General features: G+C 38.9%; 1 protein-coding gene across 2 annotated transcripts; it reads left to right on the forward strand.

Annotated features, from left to right (window-relative positions):
- Positions 1-2,824: 2,824 nt before the first annotated feature.
- ACKR5 (atypical chemokine receptor 5) lies at positions 2,825-16,678 on the forward strand. Of its 2 annotated transcripts, none has more exons than XM_077483554.1 (2): positions 2,825-3,052; positions 13,708-16,678. In XM_077483554.1, exon 2 carries the CDS (start codon positions 13,729-13,731, stop codon positions 14,842-14,844), a length of 1,116 nt encoding a protein of 371 aa, XP_077339680.1. In that variant the 5' UTR covers positions 2,825-3,052; positions 13,708-13,728; the 3' UTR covers positions 14,845-16,678. The 2 variants fall into 2 exon arrangements, with proteins under 2 accessions (XP_077339680.1, XP_077339681.1); XM_077483555.1 differs by lacking the exon at positions 2,825-3,052 and adding an exon at positions 5,943-6,042.
- The last annotated feature ends 4,594 nt before the right edge of the window (positions 16,679-21,272 follow it).

Genomic DNA, 21,272 nt, shown 5'->3' on the forward strand with positions numbered 1-21,272 from the left:
GCCCAAATAGAGAACAGCTATGTAGGTGGATTATAGCGGTATGTACTGGGTACAGAGCACGCAGACAGCACGCACTATCTCCTAACACTACTGACTGCAAGCTCTATTATTAAAGATGGACCACTAGCTATATAGGTGAGGTGAATATCACGGTGTATACTGCAGTCAGGGCACGCAGACAATAACCAGAAAACAGCAGAGATAAAGGGGTATATACAGATATATACTGTGCTGTGCTGGAGGCACACACAACTTCCAATAACTCCTGCAGATGGCAATTGGGCTCAAATAGAGAACAGCTATGTAGGTGGATTATAGCGGTATGTACTGGGTACAGAGCACGCAGACAGCACGCACTATCTCCTAACACTACTGACTGCAAGCTCTATTATTAAAGCTAGATCACTAGCTATATAGGTGAGGTGAATATAGTGGTGTATACTGCGGTCAGGGCACAGACAATAACCACTACACAAGAGCAAGATAGGAAATCAGCCAAAAACGATTGGTGTGTAACTGTGTTGAAGGTACACAGAACACCCACTGCTTCAGATGCCAACACACTACACGAGGCCGCCTCAAAGGCGGCCTTATATAGTGTGGGGCGTGCACTACACAGCCTGAGCTATGATTGGCCACAGGCAGGACGCCCGTGGCCAATCATGGCTCTCCTCGCTGCTGGTGCTGCGATTGGCCAAGCATGCGGGGTCACAGTGCATGCTTGGCCAATCATGAGCCAGCAATGCACTGCGTCATCGCAGTGCATTGTGGGCCACACGAATTTTGCCGCGAACGGCCCAAACGTTCGGAATTTGCCGAACGCCCGAACGACCAATGTTCGAGTCGAACGTACGTTCGACTCGAACACGAAGCTCATCCCTATTGTAGACTAAACTAACAAGAAAGGGTAAGAGGATTTATAGCAGAAACGTATCCACATATATGTGAAATGAGCATAGAAAGCCCAGAAAGGCTTAAAAGTAGAGGGAAGTGGGAGGAGGAATTTGGAATATTTACGGATGAGCAGTGGATGAGGATATTGTAGGGTGGGCACTTGATTTCAGTTTCACCTGCCCAGAAGATGTCACATTTGATGCTGCTACATAGATCATATTACACACCGAAGAGCTTATTTAGCTTTGGTTGGAGAGCGGATGATGAATACCTAAGATGTCAGGAATCTGGGGACCTGGCACACATGTTCTGGCGATGCCCTAAACTGTTTCACTACTGGTCGGACATTATTGCCATTTTGAATGAAACATTCAGGGTGGCGGTTAATGGGGATCCCAGATTATGTGTGCTGGGTCTGGACGAAGGAATAGGAGGATCGGCTTGTATAAACAAAGCAGTACTGAGGAGTATGTTTCAGGCAAGGAAATTGATAGTGCAGAGGTGGCAGGCAGAAAATCCTCCTTCGGTAGCAGATTGGAGGCAGTTAATTACAGAAACAGTATGGAAGGAAAAGGTAGTATATCTAAGGAGAGGAAATTTCAAAGAATTTAAAAAGATGTGGAAACCCTGGTTGGATAGGTTGGGATACCCAGTGTGAGGGATTAAGAAGACCGGGGAGGGGGAGAGGGGAAGCCGGGAGGAGAGAATAGCAAAAGGAGCAAAGAAGGAGGAACATCTGAGTAGGTGAGAAGGAGATCGAGATGATAGAAGAATTATTGATGTATTACGGATAAGAGCGCTTTAAAGGCCTACCCTGACATGTTGCAATGTTTTTTATTAATGGAAAAATTGGTTATATTTTTGTTTAAAGAATGTTTTTTGTAAAATACTGAAGAAAACAAATAAAGATCGTGAAAAGTTAAAAAAAATAAAAATAAAAATAAAGGACTAAGTGTCGGATTGGGCTACTTTCCAATGGGACCCTTGTGACAGAGAAGCGAGTAGGTGAGGTAACGGTAAGCCCAAATAAAACCAACAGCTCCTTCGGGAGTCAGTGCTACATATACATTCACATCAGTCCCTGCTCTCAAGGATTTTACAATCTAAGGTCCCTGACTCTCATTCATACATACACATACTAGGGCCAATTTAGACATGAGCCAATTAAACTACCAGCACGTCTTTGAAGTGTGGGAGGAAAACCATGCAGGCACAGAGAGAACATGCAAACTCCAGGTAGTTAGTGCTGGGGTTGGGATTGGAACCAAAACCCTAGTACTGCTAGGCGGAAGTGCTGACCACTTGGCCACTATACATGTTCTCTTTATCCAGTATGGTCTACACACTCACTCTTTGTAGCATCCACAGCATAAATATATTTACTATTTCCTATAGCTAGCAAAATGACTTTAGGACTACTATAATAATTTTCAGCATTATCTATTTATTCTATGGCTTTTTTCACTATCCTACATTTGCCTCAGATAGCATTCCAATATGATTATTCCCATTAAAGAAGTGCAAATTGCATCCTTATGTCATAATGTCAGTTTTCATTAACGTAGTTATGTAAGCTCAAGTTTTTGTGTTTAGACCTTTAAAGGAGGGAAAGTTCAGAATTCAGACATGACCCCTCCAAAAAATGCATAATGTTTATGATCTGCAAACTCTTCTTAACCCCTGTCTTGTGGATCAATTTGAACGTGCTTTGAAATATCTAGTAAAATATTTGCACTACACCATACAGTAATTCTCACAGCTTGAAAACTCAAGCCAATGTGTTAATCACACGCGTAAGCTATAGGCAAGAATGAAAACAAAATAACCCCCGTATTTTTATGTGCGCCATGGGAGAAAGGAGAGACTTATTTATTTAGAGATTCCTCTTTGCAGCATTCATGCCTCTCAGGACAAAGGGACCGATCCACTTAGGGGCTTGGAGAATCTTAGAAGGTGTTTGAGTTTGCATAAGAGGATATCCTGGGCAGCAAAAGCCACAGCAATGATTGCAGCTTCAGGATATACAGGATCATTTCCTGAAAGCAAAGGCTACTTTCAAGTGTAAAATAGCTCATGCCACTTGCAGCAGAGAATCTTCGCAAACAGCTGGGAAAAAGATTCACTTAGATCACAGGCAATTCGTACAGCATATTTACAGGTAAGAAAACCTTTCCATGATAATCTTACTATGCCCGGAGCACAGATTACAAGATATGACACTCAGACTCTGTTCTTAACATAGAATATTCCTTGGTGGAACACTAATAACGCTGGACTCTTCATTTTGAAAGTAGCTCACACAAAACCTGTATACTTGTATACAATATAGCACAGGGTTTTCAGATGGAGTCATAAGGATACATGTATTACCTTGCAGAAATCTGCAAAGTGTGCAACAGCAACAACTATAATTATAGTAAAATTATACATTTTACATCTCAAAAAAAAATCTTTTAATTAGGGTTTATTTAAAAAAAAGTAACAACCTTTAAATGTGCATTTTACTTAGCACAACTATATGGATTTAAACCTATACTGTATGTTTTATGCTTGTATATACTTTTTATATAACATTTTTATATACTTACCTTATTCAATATTGATTCCTTATTATTAAGTATAGCAATTCATAGCAACCAATCAGAATTTAGTGTGATGAAGTCAGAAAAGTGAAAATTAATTCTAATTTATTCATTAGAGGCCAGCTCTTCTGCCTTGCAGCACTAGGGTCCTGGGTTCAAATCCTGGTCAGTACACTGTTTGTATGGAGTTTGCATGTTCTCTTTGTGCTTGTGTGAATTTCCTCCCAGACTCCAAAGACATGCTGGTAGATTAATTGGATCCTGTATAAATTTGCCCTAGTGTGCATATGTATGCTTGTGAGATAGGGACCTTAGATGGTAAACTCCACAAGGACAGGGACTGTGCAAAATGTAAAATTGTCAGAGTTATTTATTTAAGGTACATATATAGCACTGTCAGTTTACACAGCACTTTAGATTAATAATGCCCCTGCCCTCAAGGAATTTACAATCTACTATTTACAAATCTATATATAAATACCTGTATTAAATAAAATAATGCATTGGCATGTAGGCTGCCATCACCAACCTTCCCATGAAACATGATGGATACATGCCAGTCTCTGGAGTCAATATGGGTTGTGTTACTAACCCAGAACAAGCTTGCAACAGGTTAAGTCTGCACTGAGCTGAACTGAGATGTCCAATAATGTTATCAGCTATCTTCTATGTATAGGTGTGTGTAGTCTAAATCAGGTATCGCAGCCTAGGGTGACAACGCTGCGCCTCAATAGATACAGTGCAGGTAAGAGTTGTCTCCTTAGAGCAGGCAGTGTGTTACTGACACCAGGAGTCACCAGGTGTTAATGAAGGGAAAAAAATCCTGAAAAGAAGGGAAATTTGCTACCACCTCATCTAAGCTGCAATATATTAAAGTTTAGAGAGTAGATTTATATATTAAAGAGTTATATTAAAGAGTAGAATAATAGATGTGCACTAATAAAAAAAAATAAAAAAAAAGTCAACTGAACAGAATTGAAAAACCTAATAACCCACATACTTGTTTAGCTAATATGTACTATAGATTCAGCTAAAATAGTCTTCAATATTAAAAAAAAAGAAAATTTTAAATAATAAATGTGCCTCATGCAAAAATATCTACAGTGTGTACTTTCTTATTATGAGTTTTCTTAAACTCTTTATTCTCAAGACAAAGTAAGTGGATGGGTAATTATTTGATATTCAATACACGAACACTGATCATTTAAAATCAGTTTTGACATTGCATTCTGGTGAGTCTCATTATTTGTGATAGAACAGCTGGAAATCAACAGATTGTCCTCTTGGGTTATGAGATTTGAATAAGTACAGTTTTCACCCATGTCAACTATTACAACAAGAACAATTATTTTTAGATAGAGATACGAATATAAAAACCAATTGTTTTTATATAACTGCCCATTTGTAGAATGAGTCCATGCCTCTCTTGTTAAATACTTCCTAGCATTTCCTTTTCACTCCATAAAGCTCACATAGAGTGTCTGACCTCTCACTCTGGAATGTTTGTAAAAATAACCCTCTAAGTACTGAACAGATATCAAACAACAGGAAAAGGTTTTTATCTTCCTTTTGAAATTTGGGTAACTTTTTTTTTCTACCGATGGAATGTTTTACATCCTCTATCTATAGTGATTGTATTTACACAGAGCAGGGGTTGATTTAAATGCTACAAATGAATACGGAGAACAATAATATGTCAGAATACTAGTTGACTTTTTCATTTTATGCTTCAACACATGTCATTTTAGTACCTTTCAGTCACTGCAAATTGTGTTACTGATGGTTCAAATCAGAAGCCGCGTAAAAACCTGGAATATCACATTTGAGTGAACACTTAAAACTGCACCTAAACTGTTTACAATAATTTGCAATGGGTAGAGCAAATCTGTTATAAAGAGCTGTGTACCTAAGTTGACCTGTCATAGGGGTTTAGTATATGTAAACTCCCATCTTGTTAAACAACCTGTTCTGTTTAAAATAGAAATATAAGGCAAAACAATTGTGTATAAATATAAAAAAAAAATTATGTACATTTATTTCCCTATTATTATAAGTGATCTCATTCCCTCTGTTCTCAGCTGCATAAGAGCTCAGTAAAAGGTTCAAAGACTCCAACACAGCTAGAGAACTGACCATGCTGTGTTCTGTTTAATGTTGTTGTAAACGCTTGTGTTTCTTCACCTATGCATTAAGGTGAAAAAAACACCTGGCAGTCACTGCCCCCCCAGCACCCATGTTTTACTTACCTGAGCCCCTTCATCTCCTTGGCGGGGACCTGCTGTCCCTCTCTCCATGGGGTCCTGGCTCGATTGGATAGATTGATAGCTGTTGGTTCCCGCTGCTGTCAATCAAATCCAATGACATAGGCGTCAGGGGCGGGGCCGAGTCCGGCATTCATGTCTGTGGATGCAAATGCTGGGCTCGGGAGCGCGCCCGCAAGGTAACCCCATCGGGAGAGAGCTTCTCCTAAGGGGTTATCTGATGTGGGGAGGAGCCACAAGAGCTGCCGGGGGACCTCAGAAGAGGATGTTTGGGGCCACTCTGCAAAACGAGTTGCACAGTGGAGGTAAGTATGATATTTTTGTTATTTTAAAAAAATTAAAAACTATCTTCTACAATCACTTTAATAGGAAAGCAGAATTACTGGCGGTAACATCAGGGATTTCACATAAAGGAAACAATACAAAGAGAACAGGATACTTTTTTCACACATGTATATAGTACAGCAGAGACATATCAGGAATACGAAATGTTGGATTTACATATTCTAGGTCCATTTGGGATTTTTAAGAAACAAAAAACAACACATAACGCAAACCCACTGGACCCTCTTTAAGCATTTTCCTGAAATACTGGTGTAGATTTCGAGATATATTATTATTATTCCAAATGATCAGACTCATTTGTCTCCTGACAGTCCCGTCTGTGGTTCTGTGTTGGCACAGAAAGTTTTGCATTTACTTTTGAGTCCAATAATCAAGCCACTACATGTGTACAGATCATCAAGAGTGCTGAATCTGACATTGGTTGGAGTTGGTCACTAACTGTGATATAATGGTAAATCACAAAACCATTTATTACACTATGAACTTGTCGATCTTCAGCTAAGCTAATTGATGGCTCTTTAAGCAAAGTATTAGGCTAGAACCATATACTGTTTGTGGAATCTTTCTTTCTAGGTCAATAAGTCAAGCAGGCTGTAAAAATACTTTGCACTTGCTGTTTTCATAAGTAATATAGCTATCGCATACAGGCATACCCCACTTTTAAGTACACAATGGGGTTTATTTACTAAAGCTGGAAAGTACAAAATCAGGCTCCCTTCTGCATAGAAACCAATGAGCTTCTAACCCCAGCTTGTTCAATTAAGCTTTGGTAATAAAACCTGGAAGCTCATTGGTTTCTATGCAGAAGTGAGCCTGATTTTGTACTTACCAGCTTTACTAAATAAACCCCATTGTGTATTTAAAAGTGGGGTATGCCTGTATGTACCAAAATAGAATGAATGAGAACATGCATGTACCAATGAATAACATCTCCTAAATCCAACCCGTCCATCTTGCAAGGATCTTTAAAGCATATAACCTAAGACTGTCACTAAATTGCAGCACAGTCACTTGTATTATGGGAAATGTATAAGAATACCTTTAGACATATAAAACTGAGTTTTATGTATGTAACAATGCAATTATTGTTGTATAAATAGGATGTACACATGTGAACTTTAGAATTTTTTTTTTTTTTACGAAAAAAAATTGCATAATGGATTTCCAATCATCCTGGCAAACCTTACTGGGGAAGAAATATGGTGAAGTATTGCTATTTGCCATATCTATCTGTGGGGTTGATTTACTAAAACCGGAGCATGCAAAATCCAGTGTAGCTCTGCATAGAAACCAATCAGCTTCCAGGTTTTATCGTCAAAGCTTAATAGAACAGGCTGAAGTTAGAGGCTGATTGGCTACCATGCATAGCTGCACAAGATTTTGCACTCTCTAGGTTTAGTAAATCAATCCCAGTCTGTCTCAGACAAAAAAGGTTGTGTTGCATTTCCTATAGTATTTTATATGCTGATCCCTGTTGTTAAAACAATATTACAGGCTACAGGCAATTACCGTAACAGGCTAATGTCCTAAGTAGTGTTGACAGCACATAATGATGGGGTAAATACTAAACGAACATGCACTTCTAGAATGTCGCAGTTAGAACAGCACATATTAAAATAAGAAGATTTCCATGTAAATGAAAAAATTTTGGTAAATTACACGTGTAAGCATTTACCTACACAATCAACATATTGCATCCATTATGCAATGAACTTCCTTTCTTCTTTTAAATGAGAAAGGGGAAGAACTGGCCCCAGTGCAAAGAGATTTTTCAAAAATGGGTAAGATCTCTGGGCATGATTAATGAATACTTCTTATGGCTGCGAGGACATCTGTGGTAGCGAGATATGCCTAAACAGCTCATTTATCCAGCATTACAGAAGGTTATCTGACAGGGTGGAGAATTGGGCTGTTTATGGCCATGCAAAATCTAGGCTGGTAAAGAAGATTTACTGAACTATTCTTGCTTCTATAGCAAAATTGGGATATCACATACTTTATATTGTTTAAAGTTACATAGGACAAAAAAATAGTAAAAATTGCTGCTTACATTTTAATTTGCTTAAAAATCCAACCTAGCTCTTCTCTTCTATGAAATTTTATGGATGTGCTGGCAGATCTTTTTATCAGTGCTAAATTAGATTTGCACGCTGTCTGTCCTAACAAGGGGTAAAAAAATCTGAAGGCTTAGGTGGTACACTGTATGTTAATGGACTTAATAATGTCCCTTGGTCTGTCTCTTAAAAGCACTTGGGTAATCAGAATAGCATCCCTTAATTGTTTAGAATAGCAAGCTGCTAATAAAGTCCTAAGTATACAACTGCTTAGAAGAAACAACTAGAAGGGTAAGAATTGTATTTTTAAAATTGTTTATAGATATGCTAGGTGATGGGAACACCTAACATGGGGAGTTATTTACAAAAGGCAAATCCATTTTGCACTGCAAGTGTACTTGAAAGTGCAATTGCTCTAAATCTAATGCCGCGTACACACTGTCGAACTGTTTGACGTACTTAGTCCGTTGAAACACATTTCAGCGGACAATCCGCTCGTGTGTGGGCTTCAGCGGACTTTTTCAGCGTGCAGTCCGGAGTACTAAGAATTTTGGTTTTTCCAAAAATCTTTCCGTTGTACTTTGGTTTCAGCGGACAATACGGTCGTCAATATGCTAGTCCGACGGACTAAGAATGGCGCATGCCCAGAAAGGATTTACAGGGCTTTGCTGTGTCTTGGACGTCCTATTTCTAGTCCCGTCGTAAGTGCTGTACGTCATCGCGCAAGCTTTCGTCGGACTGTTTGTGTATCTGTGTGTGGTCAAGTCCGTTCAGTGGAAAGCACGCCGGATTGTCCGTCGGATTGTATGACGGACTAAGTACGTCAAACAGTTCGACCGTGTGTACGCGGCATAAGGGGTAGATCTGAAATTAATGGAAGCTCTGTCGATTTTATCATCCAATCATGTACAAGCTAAAATGCTGTTTTTTATTTTCCTTGCATGTTCCCCTCCGATCTACAGCGTCTGCACTTTCAAGTGTACTTGCAGTGCAAAGTGTATTTTCCTTTAATAAATAACCCCCATAGTGTTGATTTCCCAAATATGACTGTAAACATGGAAAAGGAAAACATATTTCAGACATAAGGCAGCAAAATAGCTATGCCTAATATCAGAATATATCTTGACATAATGAACCATTTGTAGGCTCTAACATGGTACTCTTGGCAGTAACCAAAAGTACTGAACAAGAAAGTTAGCGTAACAACCAGGCATTTTCAGAAGTAGTCAGCATTTGTAGCTTCAATGTTTCCTATTTCAAAAGTTTTCTTTATGAAATCAGAGCTGCAGAGTATTCTGCTCAAGTTTGTAACTTTACTGGCTGCATATGTGTCCCTCTTTAGTGACACAATAAGCTGTAAAGGGGAGAAAAGGATGACAGCCCTTGCTAATGCAACAATGGCAGCTCTCGTTTTTCAATCTTGAGAAAATATGTTGTATAGAGTGACTTCACTTAGTGAGGCTTGATGCCAAATATGCTCAAAGCATGACATAACAACCAGTCTTTTCCAAATCAAAAACGCAGAAAAGTTGAATAGTTGGATGAGATGGTAAGTGTCAGGGCAAAACCTTACTTACAGATTAGATATAACTTACTTAGAGGGCTACACAAATACTTCCAATCTACGAGAAGTTAATTTAATTGAGGAAGAAGAGATAGATTGTATTTACACTGTTAGTCATAATATTCACCATGAGGCTAGTGAATGGAACATTATTGGAGTAGTTGTGCAATGGTAATCTGCAGGTGCTATACATGAGGATCTTTAAAGGCATGTGGGTCAATTATGGAGGATTCAAGCTTTATTCATAAAGAGAGCCTTTTGCATGTCTTTGTAGTACTTACAGAGATTGGGATAGAGGACCTCCCTACCAGTAAAGTCAGTGGTCAAAGTTTTTTGTGGTATGTGGGGGTTCTGTTAGTGCCCATATGAAAATGGAAATTGTGTCATCATTTTAGTCAGTTAGTTTGAATTGTATTGAGAGGGCTGTTTCTAAAATAGTATAATATTCATGATAAAAGTCAATTTTATTGACTGTACCCTACCAGTCCGTGATCTGGATGGTGCAAACCACCCAGGTCACCTTTTATTGGGCAATGCCATTTTGATGTCAAGTGCTAATAAAAGTTTGGAATCTTTTTTAGGTAATGTTAAGAATTCCATTATATTGTTCAAAGTTGCCAATGAAGATTATAAATCACCTCCCCCTATAGTAGAAGAGGAGAGGGGTGGTGTTCTGTAGTCCTCTCTAGCCACTTTGCGTTTTGGGCAATACATACAAATCTGCTGAAAAATTAAACCCCAAAACAATCATACCGGTATATTTTCTGAAAAATCAGGCCCTGTAGAATAGTACAATGGCAGTTTCTATTTTTTATTTTGCTCAATATTTGCATATTAAGTATTATTTAGTTAGTATTTATCAAATTTATATTTCTAGGGGGAAAAAAAATAATACATTTTAATGCAAACAAACACAATTTTTTTGAGAAGGGATTGAGTAAAGTAAATAGTTACCAAACATGTCAGGATTTAAAACCAAACATGCAAATTGTCCATAGGAGGTGCTTTAAAAGCATTTATAGGTCATCAATTTACAGATAAGCATGAATAAACACGTGCGCTTTGCATGCACATTTGTATCCGTGCATTTGTGTGTGTTGGACAAAAGGTGTTGCTTTTTAAAAACAAAATATTAAAAAGAGATTGTAAAGGTAAACTTTTTTTTCTTTAACCTCCCTGGCGGTACGATTATTTCGGATTTTAGGTACTAAAATCGGTACCATTATTTTGCATGAAAATTTGGCGTTTTATATTGTAGTCCTGTAATTCTTAGGAATAACTCTCTTAAATCTGTCCAAACCAGAGTCTAGCAGACATCCCGGGTATAATAAAGTTTGAAAAATGAAATCATAAATTATAATATAATAAATAACTATAAATAATTGTACCAAATAATAATATAACAATAATAAAAAGTATTCAATAATGTAATCAAATCAAAAACACTGAAATTTGCTCAGTTGCAGAATTGTCACTGTCATTACTTTTCAATATTTGATGACGGATCTCCCCACAAATCGCTGTTGCTCAATTCTGCGAGTGATTCTAATTTATTATCGCAATTTTCTAGCTGGTCTAAAACCATTTTTGATGTAAAGGTACGGTTTTGGTTGCTATGGACAATCTCCAGTTTCCAGGCATAAAGAACAGTTTTTATAATATAAAACTGCATGCAGGACACTGGACAGACCACTAGGGACAAAGGGGATGTGAAATATTTACATACAGCAATGTATTCTGTAAGATTGCATAATGCTGTATGTATACTGTGTGTTTCACTTTTTGAATTTGGCGCCGATCTCCGTCCCCGTGCGCCGCAACGCTCGCAGGGAATGGAGATCGGCTCTGTGATAGATCGAGCGGGACACGGCTCGCTCATACAGCGGGGAGACAACGCTGGATCCGAGGGAGAAGGTAAGTAAGCGTCCTCCTGGATCCAGCGATGCAGTCCCGAGTCTGGCTCGGGTTACCGCTAATGGTACAAAAATTCCACCCCGAGCCAGACTCGGGAAGACCGTCAGGGGGGGTTAAATGACAAACATGTCTATACTTACCTTGTGCAATGGAATTTCACAGAGCGCACGTGAATCTCCTCTTCTCGGGTCCCCTGCCGGCACTCCTGGCTACCCTCTGTCCAGTGCCCCCATGGGAAGCTGCATCCCATTAGGGCACTCGTGCGTGCTCTCTCCCGAGCCCTGCCGCTGCAAGCCAATTGCTCCCGGTGCCCCAGCAAAGCCAGTGAAACCTGGGAGTGAGCGTAAGCACATTGCTGGATTGAATGAGGGCAGTAAAAGGTGGGAAGGTGGGGGGGGAGGGGTGAGGGGGTAATGCTTAAAAAAATGTTGTCTCATTAAAATTGTAAAAGGAAATTATACAATCATAACAAACTCGAGTCAACATATCACATATATCAAATACTTCAGGGATATTGTGCAAAGTGGTATTCCCCATCTATAGGCTAACATTCCACCCTGTTGATGCATGGATACTCCCACCTACTGCACTCATCCATCCATCCATCAACGGAGTGGAATATTATTCTATAGATGGGGGATATCACTTTGCACAATATCCTTGAAGTATTTGATATATGATATGCTGACTCAAGTTCATGTTATAATTGTATAATTTCCTTTTACAAATTTCTACAATTTTAATGACAATAAAATTTCAATTTTCAATAGATGATTTTATAAAAATCAATATGTTTATTGCCTTAAAAATCCCACAAAATGAGGACATGCTTTAAAAATTATATATTGGGATGATGGCAACCACACCCACGATCATTTGAGTCTATCTATTTAGATCAAAAAGGGGCTAACAAGCCCCCTACAGGATAGAACCGGAAAGTGACAGGTTCTTTTTATAGGGGCATCAGGAGTCTAATGCCACGTACACATAATTGTACTTTCTGGCAGAAAAGGTCCAACGGAATCATTCCTTCGGATATTACGATCGTGTATGGGCTTCATCTGACTTTTTTCTTCAAAATTTCCGACTGACCTAGAAACAGAACATGTTTCAAATCTGTCCGACGGAATCAATTTCAATTGGGAAAGCCGTTCGTCTGTATGCTGGTCCGACGGACCATACACGACGCTACGGCAGCTTTTGGCTACTGGCTATTGAACTTCCTTTTCTAGTCCCGTCGTACGTCATCACATTCAAATTGAGCAGACTTTGGTCCATTCGTGTGTGGACAAGTCCTTTCGGTCTGAAGTCCGTCGTAACTCTGTCGAAAGTCCGTCAGAACTCTGTCGAGAAGACCGTTTGACCTTTTCTGCCGGAAAGTCCGGTCGTGTGTATGTGGCATTAGAGCCATAATGACTTCTCTGCCCCCTCCCTGCAAGTGATCAAGCACAGTCCTGTGCTTGATCAGCTGTTTACCTAACTTTTCAGCCCAGCATTTGACACCTCCGAACCCAGAGCTGAGCACTCCTGAGTTCATTGTTCCCCTCTCCTTCTACTCTTCTTCCTGACACTGCTTACCATGGTCCTTGGTGGGCGGCTGGTGGCATGGGGATGTGTCCTGAGCTCAGTATAAAAAAAAACGTCTGTATGCTATTCCGACGGACCAAATACGACACAAGGGCAGCTATTGGCTACTGGCTATTGAACTTCGTTTTCTAGTCCTGTCATACATCATCGCGTTCTAAATGATTGGACTTTGGAGTGATCGTGTATAGGCAGTCCGCTGTTAAATATGGTAGTGTAAATCTTAGGGCTGGTTATCAAAATACTAATTATTTTACAGTTAAAACAGCTTTCATAAATGTATCTCAATCCTTTTTTAGGGGTTTGGTTAGAGTTCAGCTTTAATTCACTAAGATAGTCCACAGTATATTTCACTGAATCAGTTTGCTGTTTACCCAAGCTAGATAAATATTAGAAAAAAGTCCTATCTGCACCTGACAAACAGCACACACATTCTGGCTACACTATTGTGGACATAATCTTATCAGCCATTTTAAAGGATTTTCTAATTATTATGCTTCTTTTTTCAGAAGTCGTTACTTTCATTTGAAATGGCTGAAGAGTTTGGAAGTTTGGAATCTGATGAGCAGTATGAAGATATCCACAACTGGACAGAGCTTATGTACTACCTCAACAATTCTTTCTCCCTCTGCGAAGTTGATCTAGATGAAGGTGTCAAACAGATCTTCCTCTTTATTCTGTATCTACTTACATTTGTTTTTGGTCTGGCTGGAAACTTACTAGTGATATGGGTAAACTGGCAATCAAGAAGAAGCAAGAGCTCTGTTAATCTCTATATTTTAAATATGGCAGTGGCAGACCTTGGAGTGGTTCTTTCCTTGCCCTTCTGGATGCTGGAGGCACTTCTGGAATACACATGGCTCTGGGGTGGATTTTTGTGCAGATTTACACATTATTTCTATTTTGCCAACATGTTCAGCAGTATATACTTTCTTACTGCTCTAAGCGTGGACCGCTACTTGACTCTAACATCGTCTTCAGTGTTCTGGCGTCAAAACCAGGTAAAGATCAGAAAAGGTCTTTGTATTGGTATCTGGGTGATTTCTGCCATTTTCCCCATACCAGATGTTATCCACATGCAATTGGTGGATACTTCAGACCCTGTGTGCATGTTTATGGCACCATTTGAGTCCTATGATGAATGGGCTCTTGCGGTTACTCTCATGACAACAATCCTTGGGTTCCTGATCCCTTTTGTTATAATCCTCGTTTACAATCTGATGACTGCCTATCACATTAAGAAATCTGGAAGACCAGAAAGCCGAAGACACTGTCGGCTTATTTATGCCTACATATTGACGTTCCTACTTAGCTGGCTGCCCTATCATGCCACTGTGATAATACTGACACTACATGGATCCTACATCTTTGTCTACTGCCGTTTTGCACATATTCTTTATTTTTTCTATGAAATAATTGACTGCACTTCATTGTTTCACTGTGTGGCGAATCCAGTTCTTTATAATTTCCTTAGCAAGGATTTCAGGGGCAAATTCATTAATGCCGTTGTCAAGTACATTCCAAAGGAGAAAAAGGCTGGTGACAATGCTCCAGAACATTCCACGTCTGTTACTGATCATTCAGTTGTAATAACAAAAGAACCAGGAACACTTCCCGACATTCCTGGCAACAATATTCCAGAATGAAAAATTTCATTTTTTCTTCAAAGTGAACTCGCCAGCCAGTTTAGAGTTGTTAAGGAAACATGTATTGAGAGAAATATATGGAGGAGAACTTTGCTGACCTCTCCTTTTGAAAATGCCATTTTGCTTGCCTGTCATGCTGTTCCAGTGGCTTTAATATTGACATTACACTGATTTTGCTTGCTGCTAGCTCTTTGACCATGATTCATGCAACTAGCATTTTCCCTGTCTACATTTTTCAATACAGATTTACTTTTAAATGGTAATAGCCCTGTCCAAGAGCAGAAAAGACAAGTAACATTGATACTAAAGGCTCAATTTATCTGACTTCACGGCTAAGTTCTGTCCAACATCCATCCCTCTCGTCCATTAAGAGTGTGGTTGTATGGTCCAGATGGGTGCTCTCAATGAAGAATAGTATAGCTGGTGGGCAGTGTAAGCCTAGGGAAGTCAGGGCCTTCATAAAACTAAATTCATAGGGGTGAAAGGAGTCTATTCTGCCTTATAAGGGTTAGAACAGGCACCTTTGGCTGACAAGTTTGCTTTAAGAGATTTATAAGGCTATAAGAGATAAACCAGAGCAATGAAAATGGAGCTGTTGCCTTCATAATCTGTTGTAGTTCACATTTTTTTTCCAGTTAATTTTCAAGAATGAAAATAAAGAAACCTTTACCGGTTTGTTATGGGCAGGCATGGCATGGCATTCATGAGATTTTTTTTTTTTTTCATAAATCAGCACTACTGACTTTTCTGCTGTTCTCTTGTACCCTGTTTCCCCGAAAATAAGACCTAGCGTGATTGTCAGTGATGGCTGCAATATAAGCCCTACCCCTCCCAAATAAGACCTACCCCATTTTCCCTGAAAATAAGACCTACAAGGACTAGGGCTTACTTGGGAGGTAGGGCTTATATTGCAGCCATCACCGACAATCACACTAGGTCTTATTTTCAGAGAAACAGAGTATATCATAATTATACACAACGAGAGTTACTTTGACTATGGCATTAGGTTCCATTTACTGCTCCATCACAATAAACCTCATGTGAATTATTATAAGCTATACCGCTAAAACCTTTGCATATTTTACAGTTTTGTGTAGTAAGCCACAGTGGGTTCAACATTTTTAATTACATTCTGACCACAAATGGATCAAGCACTGGAAAATTATAAATTTCTATTCAGGCCACATGAATTGGTTTGACTAGCGGATGATATGAGAACATTCTCAGGATTGACAGTCGTTTTGGAACCATGATATAAATATCTATGGGTAGTTGTCCACCCAACCTATAGAAGTTCTCTATTAAAAAAATTAAATAAAATGTTTTTGGATCTAGGTCTGCATTCTGAAATGCAGCGTTACAAGAGACAAGGGGATACTCCTGAAGAAACTTCATGAAAAATGATCTTTATCTTGAGGCTTAAAGGTGTGCATTCCCTCTGACCCCACTGTCCTTCAGCCAAAAGACAATTCCTGATTACATGAAGGATTAAGAAAGAGGACAAATATTCAATATATTAAAATAATGTATAACTAGTTTTCAGAACATTTTACCATGTTCCACAGAGAAATGGACTAACCGTACATATTTAATCTTACCCTATTTACCCTGAAATGCTAAATTGGACTGAAGACAGTAAGAACTCCCAGATGATCTATGATGAAAAGATAAAAGGCATGACAGTAAGAACTCCAAGATGATCTATGCTGAAAAGATAAAAAGCATTGAAAAAAGATACACTGATTTGTAAATAATGAATGTTTTGTAACAAAAGATGAAATGTTCATGTCATATTGTATTTCAGATTGTATTTTCATTAAAATAAGTAAACTAAGGAGCATCTTGGTAGATAAACCGTACTTTTAGTCCAAGGAAAACTTTGTATTTAACTAAAGATTCCAAAACCCCTAAATGATTGACAGGCAAATGCAGGGAAAGGTAGCCTTTGACGTCTAAAACATTTCACCAATAATCCTTAGTACAGTTTGTGTTTCAGATATGGCCTATCCCTCTTTCAGTCTTTGTGTTTTAGAATCTGAGGTTAATGTTTTTGCATGGTGTAAACGTACTAATAGTCTGCCCTCAGCACACTTAGGCCTTTTGCACAGTAAAAACCACAAACTTTTTTTTTACTGATCAGATCACTGGTACATTGTTGTCTATGTAACAATGCACATAGCTCAATAAAGACCCGTAACACAGCGTGGAATACAGAGCCATAAAATAAAAACAGAAAATTGTATGTTTGAGTGCAGTAACAGGCATACATGTGTACAGCCTAATTCCAAAATGGATTCAATTCATTATCTTCCTCAAAATTCTAAGAACAATACCCCATAATGACAATGTGAAAGAAGTTTGTTTGAAATCTTTGCAAATTATTAAAGCTAAAAAACAGAAAAAATCACATCAGTGCACAACATTTTCAGATTGCTACAGAGATGTTCAATCAGGTTCAAGTCTGGGCTCTGGCTGGGCCACTTAAAGACCTTCACAGAGTTGTCCCGTAGTCACTCCTTTGTTATTCTGACTGTGTGCTTAGGGTCGTTGTCCTGTTGGAAGATGAACCTTCGCCCCAGTCTGAGGTCCAGAGTGCTCTGGAGCAGGTTTTCATTAAGGATGTCTCTGTACATTGCTGCAATCATCTTTCGCCCAATCCTGACTAATCTCCCAGTTCCTGCCGCTGAAAAACATCTCCACAGCATGATGCTGCCACCACCATTTCTCACTGTAGGGATGGTATTGGCCAGGTGATGAGTGGTGCCTGGTTTTCTCTAGACCGTACGCTTGCCATTCAGGCCAAAGAGTTGTTTCATCAGACCAGAGAATTTTTTTTCTCATAGTCCGAGCATCCTTCATGTGCCTTTTGGCAAACTTCAGGTGGGCTGTCATGTGCCTTTAACTGAGGAGTGGCTTCCATCTTGCCACGCTACCATACAGGCCTGATTGGTGAAGTAGCTACAGAGATGATTGTTCTTCTGGAAGGTTCTCCTCTCTCCACAGAGAAATGCTGGAGCTCTGTCAGAGTGACCATCAGGTTCTTGGTCACCTCCCTGACTAAGGCCCTTCTCCCCTTATTGCTCAGTTTGGTTGGGCGGCTCACTCTAGGAGAAGTCCTGGTGGTTCCAAACGTCTTCCATTTATGGATGATGGAGGCCACTGTGCTCATTGGGACCTTCAATGCCGCAGAACATTTTATGTACCCTTCCCCAGATCTGTGCCTCAATTCAATCTTGGAGGTCTACAGACAATTCCTTGGATTTCATGGCTTGGTTTGTGCTCTGGCATGCACTGTTAACTGTGTGACCTTATATAGACAGGTTTGTGCCTATCCAAATCATTTCCAATCAATTGATTTTATCACAGGTGGACTCCAATCAAGTTGTAGAAACATCTCAAGGATGATCAGTGGAAACAGGATGCCCCTGAGCTTAATTTTGAGTGCCATGGCAAAGGCTGTGAATACTTGTACATGTGATTTTTAAAAATTATTATTTTTAATAAATTTGCAAAGAATTTAATCCATTTTGTATTAAGGCTGTCAAAATGTGAAAAAAGTGAAGCACTGTGAATACTTTCTGGATGCACTGTATACAGTATGTGTGTATATTGCAACACTGGCAGTTACACACAATAGCATTAAAGTATGTGTAATGTGAAATGAAAGGCAACACATATATGTATGTGTATATATATGTATGTATATATATATATATATATATATATATATATATATATATATATATATATATATATATATACACACACATACTTATATACAGTTGTGCTCATAAATTTACATTCCCTCGCAGAATGTATGATTTCTTCGCCAGAGAATATGAATAATAACACAAACTTTTTTCACTCATGGTTAGTGTTTGGCTGAGGGCATTTATTATCAATCGCCTGTATCTACTCTGTTTAAATCATAATGGCAACATAAACTACCCAAATGACCCTGATCGAATGTTTACATACCCCAGTTCTTTAAATCGTGTATTGCCCCTTTAACATCAATGACAGCTTGAAGTCTTTTGTGGTATTTGTGGATGAGGCTCTTTATCTTAGATGGTAAAGCTGCCCATTCCTCCTGGCAAAAACCCTATAGTTTCTGTAAATTCTTGGGCTGTCTTTCATGAACTGCATGTTTGAGATCTCCCCAGAGTGGCTCAATGATATTGAGGTTAGGAGACTGAAATGGCCACTCCAGAGCCTTCACTGTATTCTGCTGTAGCCAAGGAAAGGTCAACATGGCCTTGTGTTTTGGATCATTGTCATGTTGGAATGTACAAGGAGGTCCCATGCGCAGCTTCCTGGCTGATGAATGCAAATGTTCTTCCAATATTTTTTCATAACATACTGCATTCATCTTGCCAACAATTTTGACCAAATTTGCTGTGCCTTTGAAGCTCACACATTCCCAAAACATCGGTGATCCACCTCCGTGTTTCGCAGTAGGAATGGTGTACCTTTCATCATAGGCCTTGTTAACTCCTCTCCAAATGTAGCATTTATGGTTATGGCCAAAAAGCTCAATTTTGGTCTCCTCACTCCAAATGACTTTGTGCCAGAAGGTTTGAGGCTTGTCTCTGTACTGTTTGATGTCTTGTAAGCAGGATACTTTGTGCCATTTGTGTAGTAATGGCTTTCTACTGGTGACTGGACCATGCGGCACATCTTTCTTCAAGTGCCTCCTTATTGTACATCTTGAAACAGCCACACCACATGTTTTTAAAGAGTCCTATATTTCACCTGAAGTTATTTGTAGGTTTTTCTTTGCATCCCGAACAATTTTCCTGACAGTTGTGGCTGAAATTTTAGTTGGTCTACCTGACCATGGTTTGGTTTCAACAGAACCCCTCATTTTCCACTTCTTGATTAGAGTTTGAACACTGCTGATTGGCATTCTCAATTCCTTGGATATCTTTTTTTATCCCTTTACTGTTTTATACAGTTCAACTAGCTTTTCCGACAGATCCTTTGACAATTATTTTGCTTTCCCCATGACCCTAAATCCAGAAACGTCAGTGCAGCACTGGATGAAAGATGCAAGGGTCTGTCAAGAGTCCAGAAATGCATTGACCTTTTATACACATACCCTAATTACAAGCAAGCAGATCACAGGTGAGGATGGTTACCTTTAATAGCCATTTAAACCGCTTTGTGTTAACTTGTGTGCATGCTATCATGCCAAAATCACCAGGGTATGTAAACTTTTGATCAGAGTCATTTGGTAGTTTCTGTTGCCATTATGATTTAATCACTTGCTTACTGGGCACTTAACCCCCCCGCCCAGACCAAATTTCAGCTTTCAGTGCTCTCACAATTCGAATGAAAATTACTCAGTCATGCAACACTGTACCCAAATTATTTATTTGTCCCTTTTTTCATACAAATAGAGCTTTCATTTGGTGGTATTTGATCATCTCTGTGTTTTTTATTGTTTGTGCTATAAATCTAAAAAGACCGAAAATTTTTAAAAGAAAAAGCATTTTTCTTAGTTTCTGTTATAAAATTTTGCAAATTAGCAATTTTTCTTCATAAATGTTGGCCACAATTTATACTGCAACATATCTTTGGTAAAAATAACCCAAATTAGTGGATATTATGTGGTCTGTGTGAAAGTTATAGAGTCTACAACCTATGGTGCAAATCATAAAAATATTATCATCTGATGTACTGGCAGCCTATCTCAATTCTTGAGACGCTAACAAGCCAGGGAAGTACAAATGCCCCCCAAATGACCCATTTTTGGAAAGTAGACATTCCAGGGTATTTAGTAAGAGGCATGGTGAGTTATTTGAAGTTGTCATTTTTTCCCACAATTCTTTGCAAAATTAAGATCTTTTTTTTTTTATCACAAAATTGTAATTTTAATAGCTTATTTCTCTCACATGGAATGTGCATACCACAAATGACACCCCAAAATACATTCTGCTAGTCCTCCTGAGTATTACGATACTATATGTGTGGGACTTTTTCACTACCTGGCCACATACAGAGGCCCAACATGCAGGGAGCACCATCAGGTGTTCAAGAAGCATAAATTACACATCTAACTTGTTGACTACCTATTACACTTTTAAAGGCCCTAGAGCACCAGGACAATGGAAACGCCCACAAAGAGACCCCATTTTGGAAAGCTAACACCCCAATGTATAATCTACAAGGTATAATGAGTCTTTTGAATGGTTCATTTTTTCCAGAAGTTTTTGGAATATGTGGAAAAAAATTAAAACACATTTTTTTTTACAACTCAAAGTTGTCAGTTTTTAAGATATTTCCAACACATAGCATTTATATAGCAAAAATAACACCCCGAAATACATTCTGCTACTCCTCCTGAGTATAAATATACCACATGTGAGACTTTTACACAGCCTGACCACATACAGAGGCCTAACATTGAAGAAGCACTTTCAGGTATT

The sequence above is a fragment of the Lithobates pipiens genome, unplaced genomic scaffold, assembly GCF_037356315.1.
Source record: "Lithobates pipiens isolate NorthernLeopardFrog02 unplaced genomic scaffold, aLitPip1_a1.2 Scaffold_16, whole genome shotgun sequence".
NCBI classification, from domain to species: Eukaryota; Metazoa; Chordata; class Amphibia; order Anura; family Ranidae; genus Lithobates; species Lithobates pipiens.

Bases quoted from the DNA above. Each gene is read 5' to 3' on its own strand.
- ACKR5 (XM_077483554.1), top strand. From the start codon at position 13,729: ATGGCTGAAGAGTTTGGAAGTTTGGAATCTGATGAGCAGTATGAAGAT.